The sequence below is a fragment of the Budorcas taxicolor genome, chromosome 1 (genome assembly GCF_023091745.1).
Source record: "Budorcas taxicolor isolate Tak-1 chromosome 1, Takin1.1, whole genome shotgun sequence".
In the NCBI taxonomy this organism is placed as follows: domain Eukaryota; kingdom Metazoa; phylum Chordata; class Mammalia; order Artiodactyla; family Bovidae; genus Budorcas; species Budorcas taxicolor.
Window position 1 is genome coordinate 21,730,339 of NC_068910.1, and position 15,299 is coordinate 21,745,637.

At 41.7% G+C, this 15,299-nt stretch overlaps 1 protein-coding gene across 1 annotated transcript in view; it reads right to left on the reverse strand.

The window, feature by feature from the left end:
• The window catches only part of CADPS (calcium dependent secretion activator), a 480,748-nt gene that overhangs the window by 158,757 nt on the left and 306,692 nt on the right, over positions 1-15,299 (reverse strand). The window contains exon 9 of the mRNA XM_052657031.1: positions 7,695-7,761. Coding sequence (XP_052512991.1) covers positions 7,695-7,761 — 67 coding nt within the window. The remainder of the gene's footprint in view (positions 1-7,694; positions 7,762-15,299) is intronic.

A 15,299-nucleotide genomic window follows, 5' to 3' on the forward strand; every position in this document is an offset into this window, starting at 1 on the left:
GGGAAACATAAAGCTGCTAAGAGTATGTTCGTAAGTGGACATGTATTATGCTTTGCAATAAGCATCTTCTTCTAAACAGGAGGATTAAGAATGGAAGCTTTGCGTAGGGGTCATATAGGCCTGGGACCTCATCCCAGCTCTCCTAAATTCTCATACATGTAACTCAGAGTCCTTCTCTGTATTTTACCTGTCTTATTGTGGCAGAAGAATAAATTGAGTGGTGAAGAGCTTTTCACATTGTGTGTGATATTCACCTGGCAAATACTCAATATATGCATTTATGTAAGCAGTTTCCTTACATTTGGCACTACTTTCTCCTACAAAGTAGCTGAGCAAGTGTATTTGCCTACCAGATTATAAGTCCTTTGAAGGCATGCCTAGAGAATCATATATCTTCGTTATATTCCCCTTGCCATGAGCAACATCTACCAAGTAATGGGCATTCACTAATTGAGTCTGATTGATTCTAGAAAAATGAGTATTATCATCCAATAAAGAGGTTTCCTCCCTTCCAGATTTACATGTTACTCCAGTCCATTACTCATCCCAGAGACAACTGATTCTCCATACCTGAGAGTAAACAGATATTGTTGAAATTGCTCTGCAATGATATTCTTCACCTCTCTGGTAAACTGGACATTATATAGCACATTAATGTGATGATCAGCCAGACAGAGGGTTGGGGAAGTTTATTTGAGATCAGCGAAACATCACAACGGAAAGGTGCTACTTCAAGGTTCAGGCATTTACTATAACTACATGCTTGGGGCTTTTTGACTTTTCCTTCTTCTACTTAAGAGTCTTGCTTCTTGGAGAGCTGTACGCTGCTGCCCCCTTCTGGCAATACTGTTGAAGTTGTTCCAGACAAACTTTGGGCTCAAAGAAATTGGTTTATCAGGACCATTTTAATAAGGAATTTGGCAACTTACTTTAGGAAAAAAAGGAGGACAGAAGGAATGATTTATTTTTTAATATTTCTAATTATTGCAAGGAACCTCAGATTTTCTAGAGACCTTCAAGTGTGAGGGAACAGCAAGGGTTTGGGACTTGCCAAACTGTTGTAAAAGGAGGCAAAAGGAGAAGGGGACAGTAGAGGATGAGACGATTAGATGGCATCAATGACACAATGGATGTGAATTTGAGCAAACTCTGGGAGATAGTGGAGGACAGGGAAGCCTGGCATGCTACACTTCATGGAGTCAAACAGCGTCGGGCTTAACTTAGCGACTGAACAACAGTGAAGCCTTGTAATTCCTGACCTGCCAGAGTTTGCTACATGGAGAGGGCTCCTCAAGAATGAAGCCAGTTTAGAGGAAAGCACAGTCAAGAGATTCTATAAGCAATGAAGCTGCTCAAAAATCAGTGGGTGGATGGATGAATGGATGATACATAAATAGGTAAGAGATTTGTAATTTAAAAAAAATTTGTAATGGAACAAGTATAGTAAAATGCTAATAGAAGAATTTAATCGGTGCTTTTAGAGGTTTTCACTGTAAAATTCTTTCAATTTCTCTATGTTTGAAAATGTTCTTGATAAAATAGTAGGGATAGATAAAAAGATAACAGGAAAAAAAAGCAAAGAAATGGTTCAGATAGAGACTGAGTCTTGGTGACTTTGTTTAAGCTCTGGATCCAGCCATGTCAAAAAACTCTTTAGCTAATTAGTAATTTAATAACTAACCAATAAAATTCTTCTAAAACTTAAGCTAATTCAGGTTGATGATTGTTGTTTACAGAATATAAATATAAACGTCTTTTAGGGCACTTGTGAAGTTGAGTGGCAAGAATGAACATTCATTCAGTGACTAATCATTCACATACTCCATGTCTAACAATTCACTTTCATGGTTAACTTAATATTGATTTCTGGGTGGTAACTATTGTATTATGAGGTGCTTTACATTATCAGGCAATATGCTAGCTTATTCAGATTTAGATTTTTAGAAAGTTGGAATGGTCAGAATTTAGGGACATTATGTTATTTCTATATTTTCTCAGGGCTTCCCTGGTGGCTCAGATGGCAAAGAATCTGCCTGCGATGCAGGAGACCTGGATTCGATCCCGGGGTCGGGAAGATTCCCTGGATAAGGAAATGGCAATCCACTTCACTATTCTTGCCTGGGAAATCCCATGGATAGAGGACCCTGGCGGGCTAAGTCCATGGGGTTGTAAAGAGTCAGACGTGACTGAACGATGACAACTTCCACTTCACTTTCATATTATCTCTAGGGAATCAGAGACAAGATATTATTTTGGGACTACTTAGGCTCTCACTGATGCAAGTGAGAGAGCTGTAGGCTGCTGTGACTGCTCAGTTTCATCTGAGAGTCTGGCGTCATGGAAGCCACCTGCAATCAGAAGACCTGTGTGAGGCTGCACACTGGTGGCCTATGAGCTGTTGCTCCTGGGCAAGTCATTTAAGCAGCCTCGGCTTCTGTTTCGTCCTATGTGGAACTTGGGTGGTAGAGGGGGTAAGATGGGTCCTCACTACAGCACAGAAACATTGTGAAGACCAGCTTGATAAACACCTTGCAAACTCCGAGAGGCCGTAAAATAGAATTATCAGCATTATTAGAGAAATCATATAAAGGTGCTAAAAGGGGACAAGTATCTCAGAAATAATTTGACTGAAGACCAGTTAAAAACTGATTTTAACAATAAATCATGGGGGGGGGGGTGGAAGAAAAATATTTTAAAATAAGAAGATGATAGAGGTGAGGCTTTCTAATCTGATATGGGTGAGGAGTTGGCTGCGTCCACTCCTCCCCTTCCAACCCAAGATGGGAAGCTCAGAGTGGGGCTAATCATCATTAGCAGCGGTCTGGTCATAGTTCCTGACAATGGTAATCAATGCGCTTGGTCCTGACCACGGCCCCGGCAGTTCAGTTACCCTGAGGCTCATTTTCTTGGAGAACATATACTCTGAGAGAGCATAGTCTACAAGGAATGAGAGACTTGGTTTAACAGGGACAATGACTTCTGAGCAGTGTTTCTTCACAGGTGGTCTCTTGACACCCTGCACCAGCACCTCCTGGGCTGCGTGTCAAGGACACAGGTTCCTGAGCTCCATCTCAGAGTCTTCTCTGTGTCAGAGGCCTCTGCATGGCTCCCGAATCTGCGTTTTAATCAACACGCAGTCCAGGCAGTCCAGGTCCATAACCGGAAAACACGGCGGAGCAACACTGAAGTCTCTGTCACAGAAACCCCCTGAAACGGCTTCATTCCCACCAGGGCCGGTGGTGCTCTAGTCTCTAGTCACTCACCATCGTTTTAGCCTTGATCCTTATACACGGGAATTGCTGCTTTGGCTCAACACTCCTCAAAGGGTGGCCTTAGTCCCTGGTCAGTAGGAAGTCCATTAACAGGCTATTTTTTTGTTCCCAAGGTAGCAGCTTAGCTCTAAAAGGAAATCTCATTAAGACAGAATGCAAAAATTCTGCATTATGGACAAAAAAGGAGACCATGTGCGTGTGTGTGTGAGAGAGAGACAGACAGCTGGGGTGGGAGGAGATGGACTCTGAGGAGACTGGCGTTGGATATGTTCTCTCTTTAGGCTTTCCAAACAATTTTCCTTGTATTAAATCTAAAGGAACTCACGATCCTGTTGGAAATGATACATCACCAAGTCTCTATAAAAAAACACTCCGTCCGAATGGAGAGGAAACAAACATTCATTGAGTCATGTGGGTAGCTGTGCTTCCTGAGTGGTGGCTTCACGTTGTCCACAGAGACCCCTCTGAGGCTGCTGGGGAGTGAGGACAGGACAGGGTGGGGGATCTGCTTCTTCCCAGCTCCCTCACCCATCCTCAGATTTGATCAGACCGGTTCTCCTGTTTGTTTTGTTGTTTTTGGCCGCACCACACACTCAGCTCCCCAAGTAGGGATGGAACCAGAGACTCTGCGGAGGAAGCGTGGAGTCTTAACCATTGGACCACCAGGAAGTCCAGGTTCTCCTGTTTTTACTTTTGCATGCTGGGTGTCAGTGGAACGGTGCAGTGGCTGAAAAGAAACTCAAAATCATCTGTCTATTAGACTGGATTCCATACCACATGCAGCTGCCCAGTGCCAATGGGCACCATTTGGACCATCATCTTTCTCTTCAAGCAACTTGGGGTATTTTTGGTTTCCCTGAATTGGGCCAGGATTTGGGGCCTTGAACTTCTCTCTTGCAGTTCTGTTGGCACTGGGGTTGTTTCAGAGTGCTTAAGTTTTTGTTTATCATTTTCATAGAGTGCCTGTAAGTGTGATCATCTAAACAGCAGAGATGGAAAGATGAGCAGAATCCAAAAGTGACGCAGTATTTTCCAGGCAGGCCACTAAAACTGCTCTGAGACATTGTTGTAGTGGACAGGACAAAAAGGTCAACAAAACCTGAGCTCTCCTCCTGGCTCCCCCATTACCTTGGTGATGGTAAGGCTGTCGTATCATCTCTGTAAGCCATAGGTGTTAAGGGAAGCATTGGGTTTAGATTGAAACAGGTTTAGTTTGAGGGATCCCTGTACCCAATGTACCGCAAGGGCTCTTTAAAGTGAATGAGTATCACATGTACATGAAACATCTCACAAAATCCTTGTAGGAAAGATGTTGAGCTTTAGGTGGGCCTCCAAGGTCCTTTCATGATTTTCAGAAGTGAGCTCAGAGCTTGGTTTGTAGCTACTGGGTGATTCTTATCTTCTTTTGGTAGAAGGCTTGGTGTGAATGCCCTAAAATGTCTGTGTTCCAGTTGCCTGGCTTACAACAATCATTCTCTTCTTTCGGGTTCAGTACATATTGTATAGACATAGCTTCATTAACATTTTCAGCACAATTAATTTTTTTTTCCTGAAGAGTGAAATCTCTCCCGAAGTAAGAGATCAGCCACATCTCCTAAGCACTCTGTCATTTCAAAGATTCTCAGAGGAAAGTCTTGTGTCCAGGAACCAGCTGCCACCGTGGGAGACGAGACTTTGTATCACGTGACAAGGCCGCTTGTCCCACTTCCTCTGAGAAGGTGTCGCCAGCCACTCTGCAGGCCATATGACCTTTCCTTTCTCAGAACCACCTGAAGCACTGCCTGGGCTCTCTCTCTCCTCCTTTGCCTTCTTTCTTCCACCAAACACTTCCTGAGTAAGCATGCCAGACACTGAGCAGGACAGGGTATGTGTTGGAGCTGAGGGGAGGGAAGGACAGCTGGAGGAATCAGAAACAGAACTGACCCTGAAGCAGCACACTGTCTATGCAGGAGGCCAGACTCACAAGTGAGTCTAGCGGGGCTGCTCTGCCCAGTGGGAGGCACAGAAGGGGAGAATCACCCATAATCCAGCATTACTTCTTTTGATGTCTGTTTCTCTCAACCTACATGCTCTCCTTAGAGTCGGTATCACCTGTTTGTGCCTGCTCAGCTTTCACTTCTGCGTCTGGTAACGGCACCCTGATTTTGCACTGGAGACAGCTCAGTGGCACTGAGTCAAAGTGCCATGGCCTGCCCTGTGAAAAGCTGGGTGTGTGACACAAGCTGGACTGAGCCAGCTCCCTGTCTCAAATTCGACCCTTGAGTGGAGATGCAAGGATAGAAAATGGTCAGAGCTGATTCTGTCCTACAGCCACAGCAATGACACTGGCCATGTTTCCTGCTGCCTGGATTTCTGGAACTCCTCTGGGAAGTAGCTTTTGCAACAACTGTATCAACTACCACAAAAGCCTTCCAAAATACATTTTTTAAAATCATAATTGCTTTGCATCTGTTTCTGCTGTCTGCTTATGAGGAACTCTAAGAGATACTCTTTTGGAAGTAAGGACTAGGTCTCCAGGTTCTTCTCTATGATCTATCAATGTGCCCTAATCAAAATAGGTACTGGTTAAATGCTGGTTAGCTGATATTTCAAGGAAATGTACTGAAGGATTAAATGTCTTCTATCGCTTAGACGTGGCTCATTTGAAAGGGTGGGAAAAATTCCAAAGTTTTCCTTTGGCTAATTTATTTTGAGGTTTTGTTGTACCCTAGAGCAATCATGAAAGCAAAGATCATGTCTTGCTTACAGCTAGAGAGATGAAGTCTGCCTGAGAGGCTCAGCAGAGGCTTGAATAGATCCACAGAAGGTCTAGCCTTAGAAGCTCAGGGTTGGTAGAACTTTTAGGGCCATTTAGACTAAGGGGCAGCTGCTTTACTGTGAGGTTTCGGAATTGGTAGAGCCCCAAATACTAGTCAAGCCTCTTTGCAACCTCAAGGACTATAGTCCACCAGGATTCTCTGTCCATGGAATTCTCTAGGCCAGAATACTAGAGTGGGTAGCCGTTCCCCTCTCCAGGGGATCTTTCCAAATCAGGAATTGAACCAGGGTCTCCTCCACTACAGGCGATTCTTTACCAGCTGAGCTACCAGGGAGGCCCCAAAGCCAACACAGTAACCCAGAAACACCTTTAGTCACTTAAATTTAAATTACAAGTTGACTCACTTTATGACATGTTTCAAAGTACAGCATAAATTAATTCTGACAAAATGAATTATAGTTTACATGCTCTGGTGGAACTTACAAATTAAAAAGAGGTCATGGCAAATTCGTTTATAAACTGAAGAATCCTGATGCAAAAAGCAAACAAATTAAAAAAAAAAAAAAAGAAGAGCGAGATTTTTCAAGGATACATATTACTATTCTGGAATTATATTTTTCTTAAGGAAGCACAGAAGAGAGCAGTGATATCATTTATATATTTCTAGTGTATTATTAGTACCAATATCTGTATCTACACCTGCATCTATATATACAGAGATGTTGCTGGCTGCATGGTTAGTAACAGTCCCAACTGGAGAAGCCCAAAGGACATCAAAAAGGAAAACTCAGTGTCGACAATAATTTGTATTCAAAAACAAAAAAAAAAATGTTAATAAAAAACATGAAGAGTTTGGTTATTTTTTTTAAAAAACATCTATGTGGAAAGATATGTTTAGAAAGGTAATCTTAATTATTGGGGATCTGGAAGCCTCAGAAATCAGTGAGATTGGAATGTTTTTCCACAGGTAATTCACAACCAAACATATGAAACAAAGAAAAAGATGTAAAAAGTCCAACTAACTTGTGGCTTTTCTCATAATGACAATCTTCATGCTTTTAGAAACAGCAGATTCCTGTAAAACAGGCACACGCTTGCTCTCTCCCTGGGCCCTGCATCACTGGCAGAGGTGAGGGTCTACTGTTACCGCCTTTCCTATGTATTTCTATATTTTTAGAATTTAAAACATTATTAGCATGTATTAATGTTTAGAATTTCAAAGTGATGTAAAAGTAGGAAAAAGAGGCATCTAGGCACTGGAAATGTTCTGTATCTCTCTGAATGGTGACTGCATGGATATATAATAAATAGAAGTTCATCGAGTTAAACACTTGAGCTTTGTGCCCTTAAGGTAAATTATATGAAAAACATTAAAGTGCTTAGCTGCTCAGTCATGTCCGACTCTTCGCAGCCCCATGAACTCTAGCCCGCACCAGGCTTCTCTGTCCACGGGGGTTCTCCAGGCAAGAATACTGGAGTGGAGTGGAGTTGCAATGCCTTCCTCCAGGGCATATTCCCAACCCGGGGATTGAACCCAGCTCTCCCACATTACAGGTGGAATCTTTACCGTCTGAGCCACCAGGGAACCCTCAAAACATTAATGAATCCTATCAAGTGTTTAAAAATAATGGCTCTTAAGTTTGATATTAGAGTTGAAGAGTTACCTGCACTAAGACAAAGAATCTTTTCTTCCATCTCTTCCAGACATTCTTACCGATGGCCCATAAATACCTAAAGAAAAGAAAAAGACCAGAGGTGCATTAAGCTTGAGCAAGTGCACTGTTTAAATTGCTGGGTGCTCATGGACAAGGAAATTCACAGGGCTCAGAAACAGAAAGCAGATTTGGGGGTGTGGTTGAGGATAAGGAACAGGAGGCAGGATTTACTTCCACTTATAGAAAGCACTGTGGCCCATCAGACTCGACTTAAACTCCTTGTCAGGTTAAGCACCTTGGAAAATATTATACTGCCCCTTAATTTGTTTATGTGCTAAGAGTCTTGTAGGTAGGGAAATTCCTGCTGCTGCACAAGAGAGAAAAGAATAGTGCTAAATATTACAACTCTAACTCTTTCACCTCTCCTCAAGTCTTACTCGGGAAAAACTTCCCTTGTTTGCTTCTGCTGTGATTCTGGCAAATGAAGGTATGATACAGAAAGGAAGAATCAAGCTGATGCAGCAAGTCCTCCCTACACCTCTCCTTCCTCCCCCAAACGCTCGTCTGTTGATGGAAATCATTCTTCATACAGGAAAAAAAAAAATTAAGGGAGGTTAAGAATTACAAAGGCATACTTCAAAGATTCTATTATCAGTGTAACTGACAGTTACTGATTCATGAATTATCCCCCACGCCCGGCCTTGTGGACTGATACATGTTGAATTGGCACTGATTAAGGAAGTGAGGCTGGTGCTTTTCAGGCTTTATTGGATCAGCTGAAGAGAGACCTGGTCATACTCAAATGCATTCAAATCCCCAAGTTCCCAAACTGGCTTTACCTGCTATCAAAAACCAACTGGCCTACTTCCAAGTTCCCACTTCACCTGCAATCAGACAGAATTTCCGCTTTGGAATGTAATGAAGAATGCACCTAATGAAAACATACACTGTTTGACAAATTTCAAGGGCTTCTGGGAGTGGCTGGTGGCCAAAGCAGTCAGACCTTCAAGCCACAGACCAGAGTCATCTGGGTCCTCATGCATATTCCTCAGCCGCAAGTGTAGCTGATTTTTACCTCCTGCAAAGTTCCTCACTCTGCTCACACCTCCCCTCTTTCAGTCTCAGCCCACATTTGAGGGCCATGGTTAACCACAGACCAGAATGATTTGCATCTTCTTTCTGGCCTCAGGATGGATCCTACCATCTGCACATTCTAGCATGGATTTCCCTGGGGAAACACTTTCACTGAGTCTCCGCTGTAGACATGAGGGGGGGTCCCCAACTTCAGCCACTCACACTGCACTTCCATGATTTATTCCAAATCAATCCATCTATCATATAATTTACTTGCCTTTTTTTTCCTTTAACTTGACTTATTTAACATGAATAGGTTTATTTTGAAAGGAATTGTCATATCATGTTTATATTTATATACTAATTTTATATTATACTGCATAGTACACATTAAAATATGTAACTCTTTAACTATATGCTTATCTGTGTATCATAAATGGTGTTGTGTAGCATCAGTGGTGATGGGTCAACTAGATCAGGAATACATTCAATCGAAATAAGAATGCGCAACTATGAGAGGGTTTCAAGCAGGGGGGGGTGACACATTTTCTTTTCTAATTAAGAGGATCCCAGCAGTTGCTGAGTGCTTAATGCACTGTAGATTGAAAGGGCAAGAGGGAAGGCAGGGAAATCATTGAGGAGATGGTTACAGGGGTGCAGACCAGAGGATGGTGGCTGAGGCTGTGGGAAAGGCTGGTTGGCGGGTCAATTTATCAGCTCTGAGGCCAACACGGGCAGCTCTGGTTATGTGGATCACCTAGCTACCTTGGACAGTGCTCTTAACCTTCTGGAAATATATTAATGTATCCATGGAAGAAATGGACCTTAAAAGGAAGCCTCAGCCAGGTCTAAGGAGAGAGTGGCTTATTGGTTTGTACTGCTTAAGAGTATATTCTTCCAGTTCCAGTTTTTCTGCTTAATCCAAGGTGTTGGACAAGATACTTAACCACTTTGTACTCTGGAAAAGCATGGCCAGAAACAGTTCTCTCTTGCAGGGTTGTTGTGGGGATTAAATGAGATGATGCTTGTGAAGCATAAGCACAAAGTTGGCAAGAAGTAGATGCACAATGAATGTCAGTCTAATTATAAAACATACATAAGCATATCATTACTAACAGCTATTAACAGCTCCATATGTGGTAAGATCTGTCCTTGCACATATGTACACAGGGAAACAGATGAAATGAAAGATCAAATACAGACAACGGGCAAAGGTTTTTGCGTTTTTGGTAACGACTGGTAAGACTGTAAGTCTCATACTTTTCTAGCAGCTACTACCCACTTTTTCTTTCTTCTTGACCTAAATCTGTATAAAGAGATTCAAAAAACACAAACACAGCTACTACATCTAAAGAGTTACAGTTCTTTTAAGATTTTTTTTTGGCGTGGACCATTTTTAAAGTCTTCATTGAATCTGTTACAATACTGCTTCTGTTTCATGTTTTGGCTTTTTTGGCCACAAGGCGTGTGGGATCTTAGTTCCTGACCAGGAATCAAACCAAACCCCCTGCATCGGAAGGCAAAGTCTTAACTACTGGACTGCCAGGGAAGTCCCATAAAGTGTAGTTTTAACTGAGGAGAATGCAAGTAGGAAAACGAGTTCACTTGAAGTTGCAGAATATAATTCATATGGAATCATTAGTTTTTCTCCGTCATAACAGAAATACTAGCTACTGCTTAGTGAAGTCTAACTATTCTTCTGTGGTGTGCCCAGTACTTTACATGAATTGATTACACCCACTTGGGGGAGTTAAGAACTTGAATTTGGAGCTATATTGCCTAGGTTCCTGAGTGACCTTCGGCAAGTTACTAAACACCTCTGCCTCAGTTTTCTCCTCTGTACGATGGAGATAAGAATAATAGTACCTATTTCAAGCGCTGTTGTAAGGATTAAAGTAGCTAATGAAGTAGAAAGTGCTTAGAACAATATCTGGCACAAAGTAAGAACTTACTACTGGGTATGTCACTATGTTATTACTCCTATGTTACAGCTAAGGGAAATGAAGTTCAGAAAGCTCAAGTAACTTCTCTAGGGCTTCAAGCTGGTGAATGACATCACCAGAATTTACACCTGGAACAGTGGCTCTAGACTGCCCTTGCAGCATGCTATTCTTCCTCTTGCAAATCACAAACACTGGCTTTTTTTTATTGAACTAAGAACATGAATGGCTATTCCAATCAGAGAAGACTTGTGGTTAAAAGCTACTGAATAGGAAAGCTGAGTGGGATCAGAGAAAAATTAATCCTCCTTTAGAAAGTATCATTTGGTTTGCCTGAAAGAAGGGTTTTCCATCTGAGGTCTTCCTCAGAATTTATTGCTAATCTGGCACATAACAGAACATGTCAAAACTGAGAAAAATGGAGGGCTACAATGTACTGTTTCTGTCTAGCTAGCTCCAGCTCTGTATTTTCTTAGGTTGGAACATGCTCCTTAAGCAGAATGGAATGCACCTGGAGCAGATGGAATTCTTTCACTGTAGATGTACAGGTGGTTTTCCCCCTGCTTCCCACCTCACACTCCAGCTCTTCAATCCACAGACAGACCCGTGTGGGCAGTGGCCTTCAGCTGTCTCTTCAAGACATCCAGATATGTAGAAATCTGGATTTGGGAAGAGACATATGAATATTATAGCGCTGGGAGCCTAAGCTAAGCTGAACAGTTATATCTTAAACTCAAGGTGGAAGTACTGAGGTGGGAATTAGCCTGCCATTAGCTATCTTTTGGCTTAGCTACCCCATGCCTCAGCTTACTCAGCTGTCAAATGGGGATGGCACAGCATCTACCTCATTTGGTTGTTGTGAGGAGTGATGAAGATGACTCACCTAGTAACTGGCACATAGTAAGTGCTCAGTAATGTTAGGCATTATGGATGTTTGTTGTTATTAGTAGTAGTAGTAAAAAATAGTAGTCCTAGTTGAAAGAATTATTGAGTTGGCCAGAAAGTTTGTTTGGGTTTTTCATATGCTGTCACAGATAATCCTGAACAAACTTTTTGGTCAACCCAATATATGCAATTACCAACTCTGTAAAGGATTCATCATTGGATTCTCTATTTCAATTTGTGTTCAGCTTCTGGCACACATCTACTGGGAAATAAAGCAACGTTCACATATTTGGGTTTGAGGCTCCAGGCAAAACTCTGCATCATGCTTCTAACATATCCTTGCTTGTAACATTTTCTTAAAATCCATGCCTGTGAGACACTGACATCCCTGCCATTCACTGGTGGCATTTTAGCTATATGAGAGTCCAGAGTGAACTATAAAGGACTACAAAGGGAGGAGAAAGATCCACTTGGGTTCAGTTCAATTTTGGGTCCAGGAAATCTTGAACAAATGCATGGAGGAGTCCCTGGCGCCAGCATCCCTCTGCTCTGGGACCACCTAGCAGAGGAGCACCCAGGGTGAGGCTTGCATAGTTGTCATTTGTGTAAAAAGAAAAACACGGGGCAGTCTTCCAAGCAGAGTCTGTGAATGTCCGCAGCTCTGTTTATTAAGTATTGTCTGTGTTTAGTCCTAGAGGAGCACACGGAGGGTGTTCAATGGCTATTCGTGGGGAAATGCTGATTGTGTATCTTCGGGTGTCTCCTCGGGTGCCTAGGGATGAGCCTCCAGCGGAGGGAGAAGAGTACATGGCCCCCTCGCAACATCTGCCAGAATCACTTTCCCCTTACAAAAGGGTGAAGGTGGCTAAGACAGACCTGGAAACCAGGGAGGCGGAGGTTTCATTCTGGGGGGACTGTGGAACCAGAAGTCACGGAGGAGCCTAGAAACGAAGAACTGGTGCCGCCTGGGTTGAAGTGCAGCGTGCGCCTCAGTCCTCAGCATGTAGGAGGCTATACTAGCTCTCCTCTGTGTCCCGCTACTCCTGTGTCACCATGGTGCCTGGACCATCACAATATAATAAGGCAGAGATCCCTTTTTGTTGCTGTTGCTAGAAATTTTTCATGAGACTTTTTCCTAAGAAGACCAATCACAAGAGGACAAAAGCCATTACTACTACTAGGAAGCGTCCCTTCATTCACTGAGGAATGAAAGAGATTACCAAGTGCTAAGGCTCCAGGTGCTTCCATCTTCCTGCAGCATCTCAGCAGGAAGAGGCATGCACTGAGAAAAGGTGCGAAGTATAGACGAAAGCAAATGACATGGACGATGACAACCGCCACCGCCACCAGCTCTTCTGTAGCTGTGGCCGTGGCTCTTCCCATGTTCAGATCCTGTCCTACATGCTTTACATTTATCAACTCATTTCATCCTCTAGGATAAATATTATCATTACCCCCATCTTATGCTGAGCAAAATGAGGTTCAGAGAGGAGTACGTTCTAGTCACTTGGGATTTATATAAATTGGCATTTATATAAAGCAATACAATGAAGAAGATAAAATGGAATCAAAGTATTCAACTAATTCAAAAGTAGGTAGGGAAACAAGGGAATAACTATCAGTTGGGATATACAGAAAACAAACATCAAGATGACAAATACCAATTTAATTTAAACTTAACCTTATCAATAACCACATTAAACAGAAATAGGCTGAATATCCCAATTAACAGGATATTTAATGCCCAATGGCAGAGATCTTCAGGTTGGATTTTAAAAGGCAGACCTAACTATATGATCCCTGCAAGAAATACACTTTAAATCTAAAGACACAAGTAGGCAAGAAAATAAAAGGATGCAAAAGGATTTATGATGCCAACATTAGTTTTTAAAAATCTGGAGTGTTTATATTTATTACTGTCATGCCAAATAAATTTCAGGGCCAAATATTACCAGGGATAAAGATCAATTTATAGTGATAAAAGGGTCAATTCATCAAGAAGACATAGTCATTTTAAATGTTGATGCATCTAATAACAGAGCTTCAAAATGTATGATGCAAAGATGGACAGCTTCAAAATATATGCTGTAAAAATGGACAGAACTCTCAAGCAGAAAGAAATAAAGCCACAATTATAGTCAGACTTCAATGATTTATAGAAAATCAGTAAGAATTTAGATGATTTAAACAACATTATCAGCTAACTTGATTTAATTGATCTAATTATAGAAAATAAGCCCATGGGAAATAAAGTGGAATCCCAAATATATTCAAGTAGGTCATTCTAGGTAGTACTGATTGAGAGACTACGAAAATGAGTGGTGCCTTGAAGACTTATGGGGCAGGAAGAGGAATGTGATCGTTTTCAAGAACAAGAAGTCTAGAGCAATGGTACAGCTAAAAAGATGGAAGAGGATAGAGGATTTTAAGAAACATGGCTGACAATTCTGTCAGTCATTTTGAAAGATGTTCTCATTGGGTATATAGATCTGAGAACATTAAAGGTGTTGTTCCTCTGTCTTCCCACTTGTAATGCTGCTTTTTTTAAGCATTTGAAAAATATATTTATTTATTTATTTTGGCTGCACTAGGTCGTAGTTGCAAAAATGCGGGATCTAGAGTTTCCCGACCAGGGATCAAACCTGTGCCTCTTGCATAGGGAGCATAGAGTCTTAGCCACTGGACCACCAGGGAAGGCCCTCACTTGCAATGTTTCTAACAAGCACGGTTTTGTTCTTTTTTTAATTTATTTATTTTTTATTTGAAGGATAACGGCTTTACAGAATTTTGTTGTTTTCTGTCAAATATCAACATGAATCAGCAGAAGGTGTACATATATCCCCTCCTTCCTCCCATCTCCCTCCCTCCTACCTCCCTCCCCATCCCACCCCTCTAGGTTGATATGGAGCCCCTGTTTGGGTTTCCTGAGACATATGGCAAATTCCCATTGGCTATCTATTTTACATAGGGTAATGTAGTTTCCACCTTACTCTCTCCATGCATCTCACCCTCTCCTCCCCTCTACTATTTTGTTCTTGTGTGTGCAACATTTTGTTGTCCTCTGGCTGCTTTTATGATTTGCTCTTTATTACTGGTTATTAACATTATACTTACACTGTGTTTTTCTATAGGGTTTTTTTCCATGTTTCTAAACATGTGTTTGTTGAACTTTTTGGATTTAAGTTTTATAGTTTTTATTAAATTAGAAAAATCAGCCCCCCAAAAATCAGAAGAATTGCTGTAAATTACCTCTGCTTGAGTGGACTGTGGTTCACTGAATGAATTCCCAGCGGAGCCATGGGAAGCTTTATATTTTATTCATGTTTCAGGCCTTCCATCAAGTTGATTTCTTTCATTTCAAATGAAAAGAAATAACACAATTCTAGACCTGGCTCTGATGTTTACTCTGCCCTGGGCAAGTGTGCTCACCACTATAAACCTCAGTTTTCCTATTTGTAAAGCAGACATTCATTCATCCATATTCATTTATATGGCAACAAATTTATTGAACTTTTAGTACAGTCAGGCACTGTACTAGCTTCTCTGAACAAAGAAGACAAATGCCTCTGCTGATAAGGAACTCAAAGTCCAGTGGGGAAGACAGACAACAAAATAATAAATGAAGAAATAGCTGGTATGTGAGATGACTGTAAGCGCTCTGGTGAAACAAAGAAAGATGAGAGAGAGAAAAAGGTAGAGAGAAGATAGGTGGGTC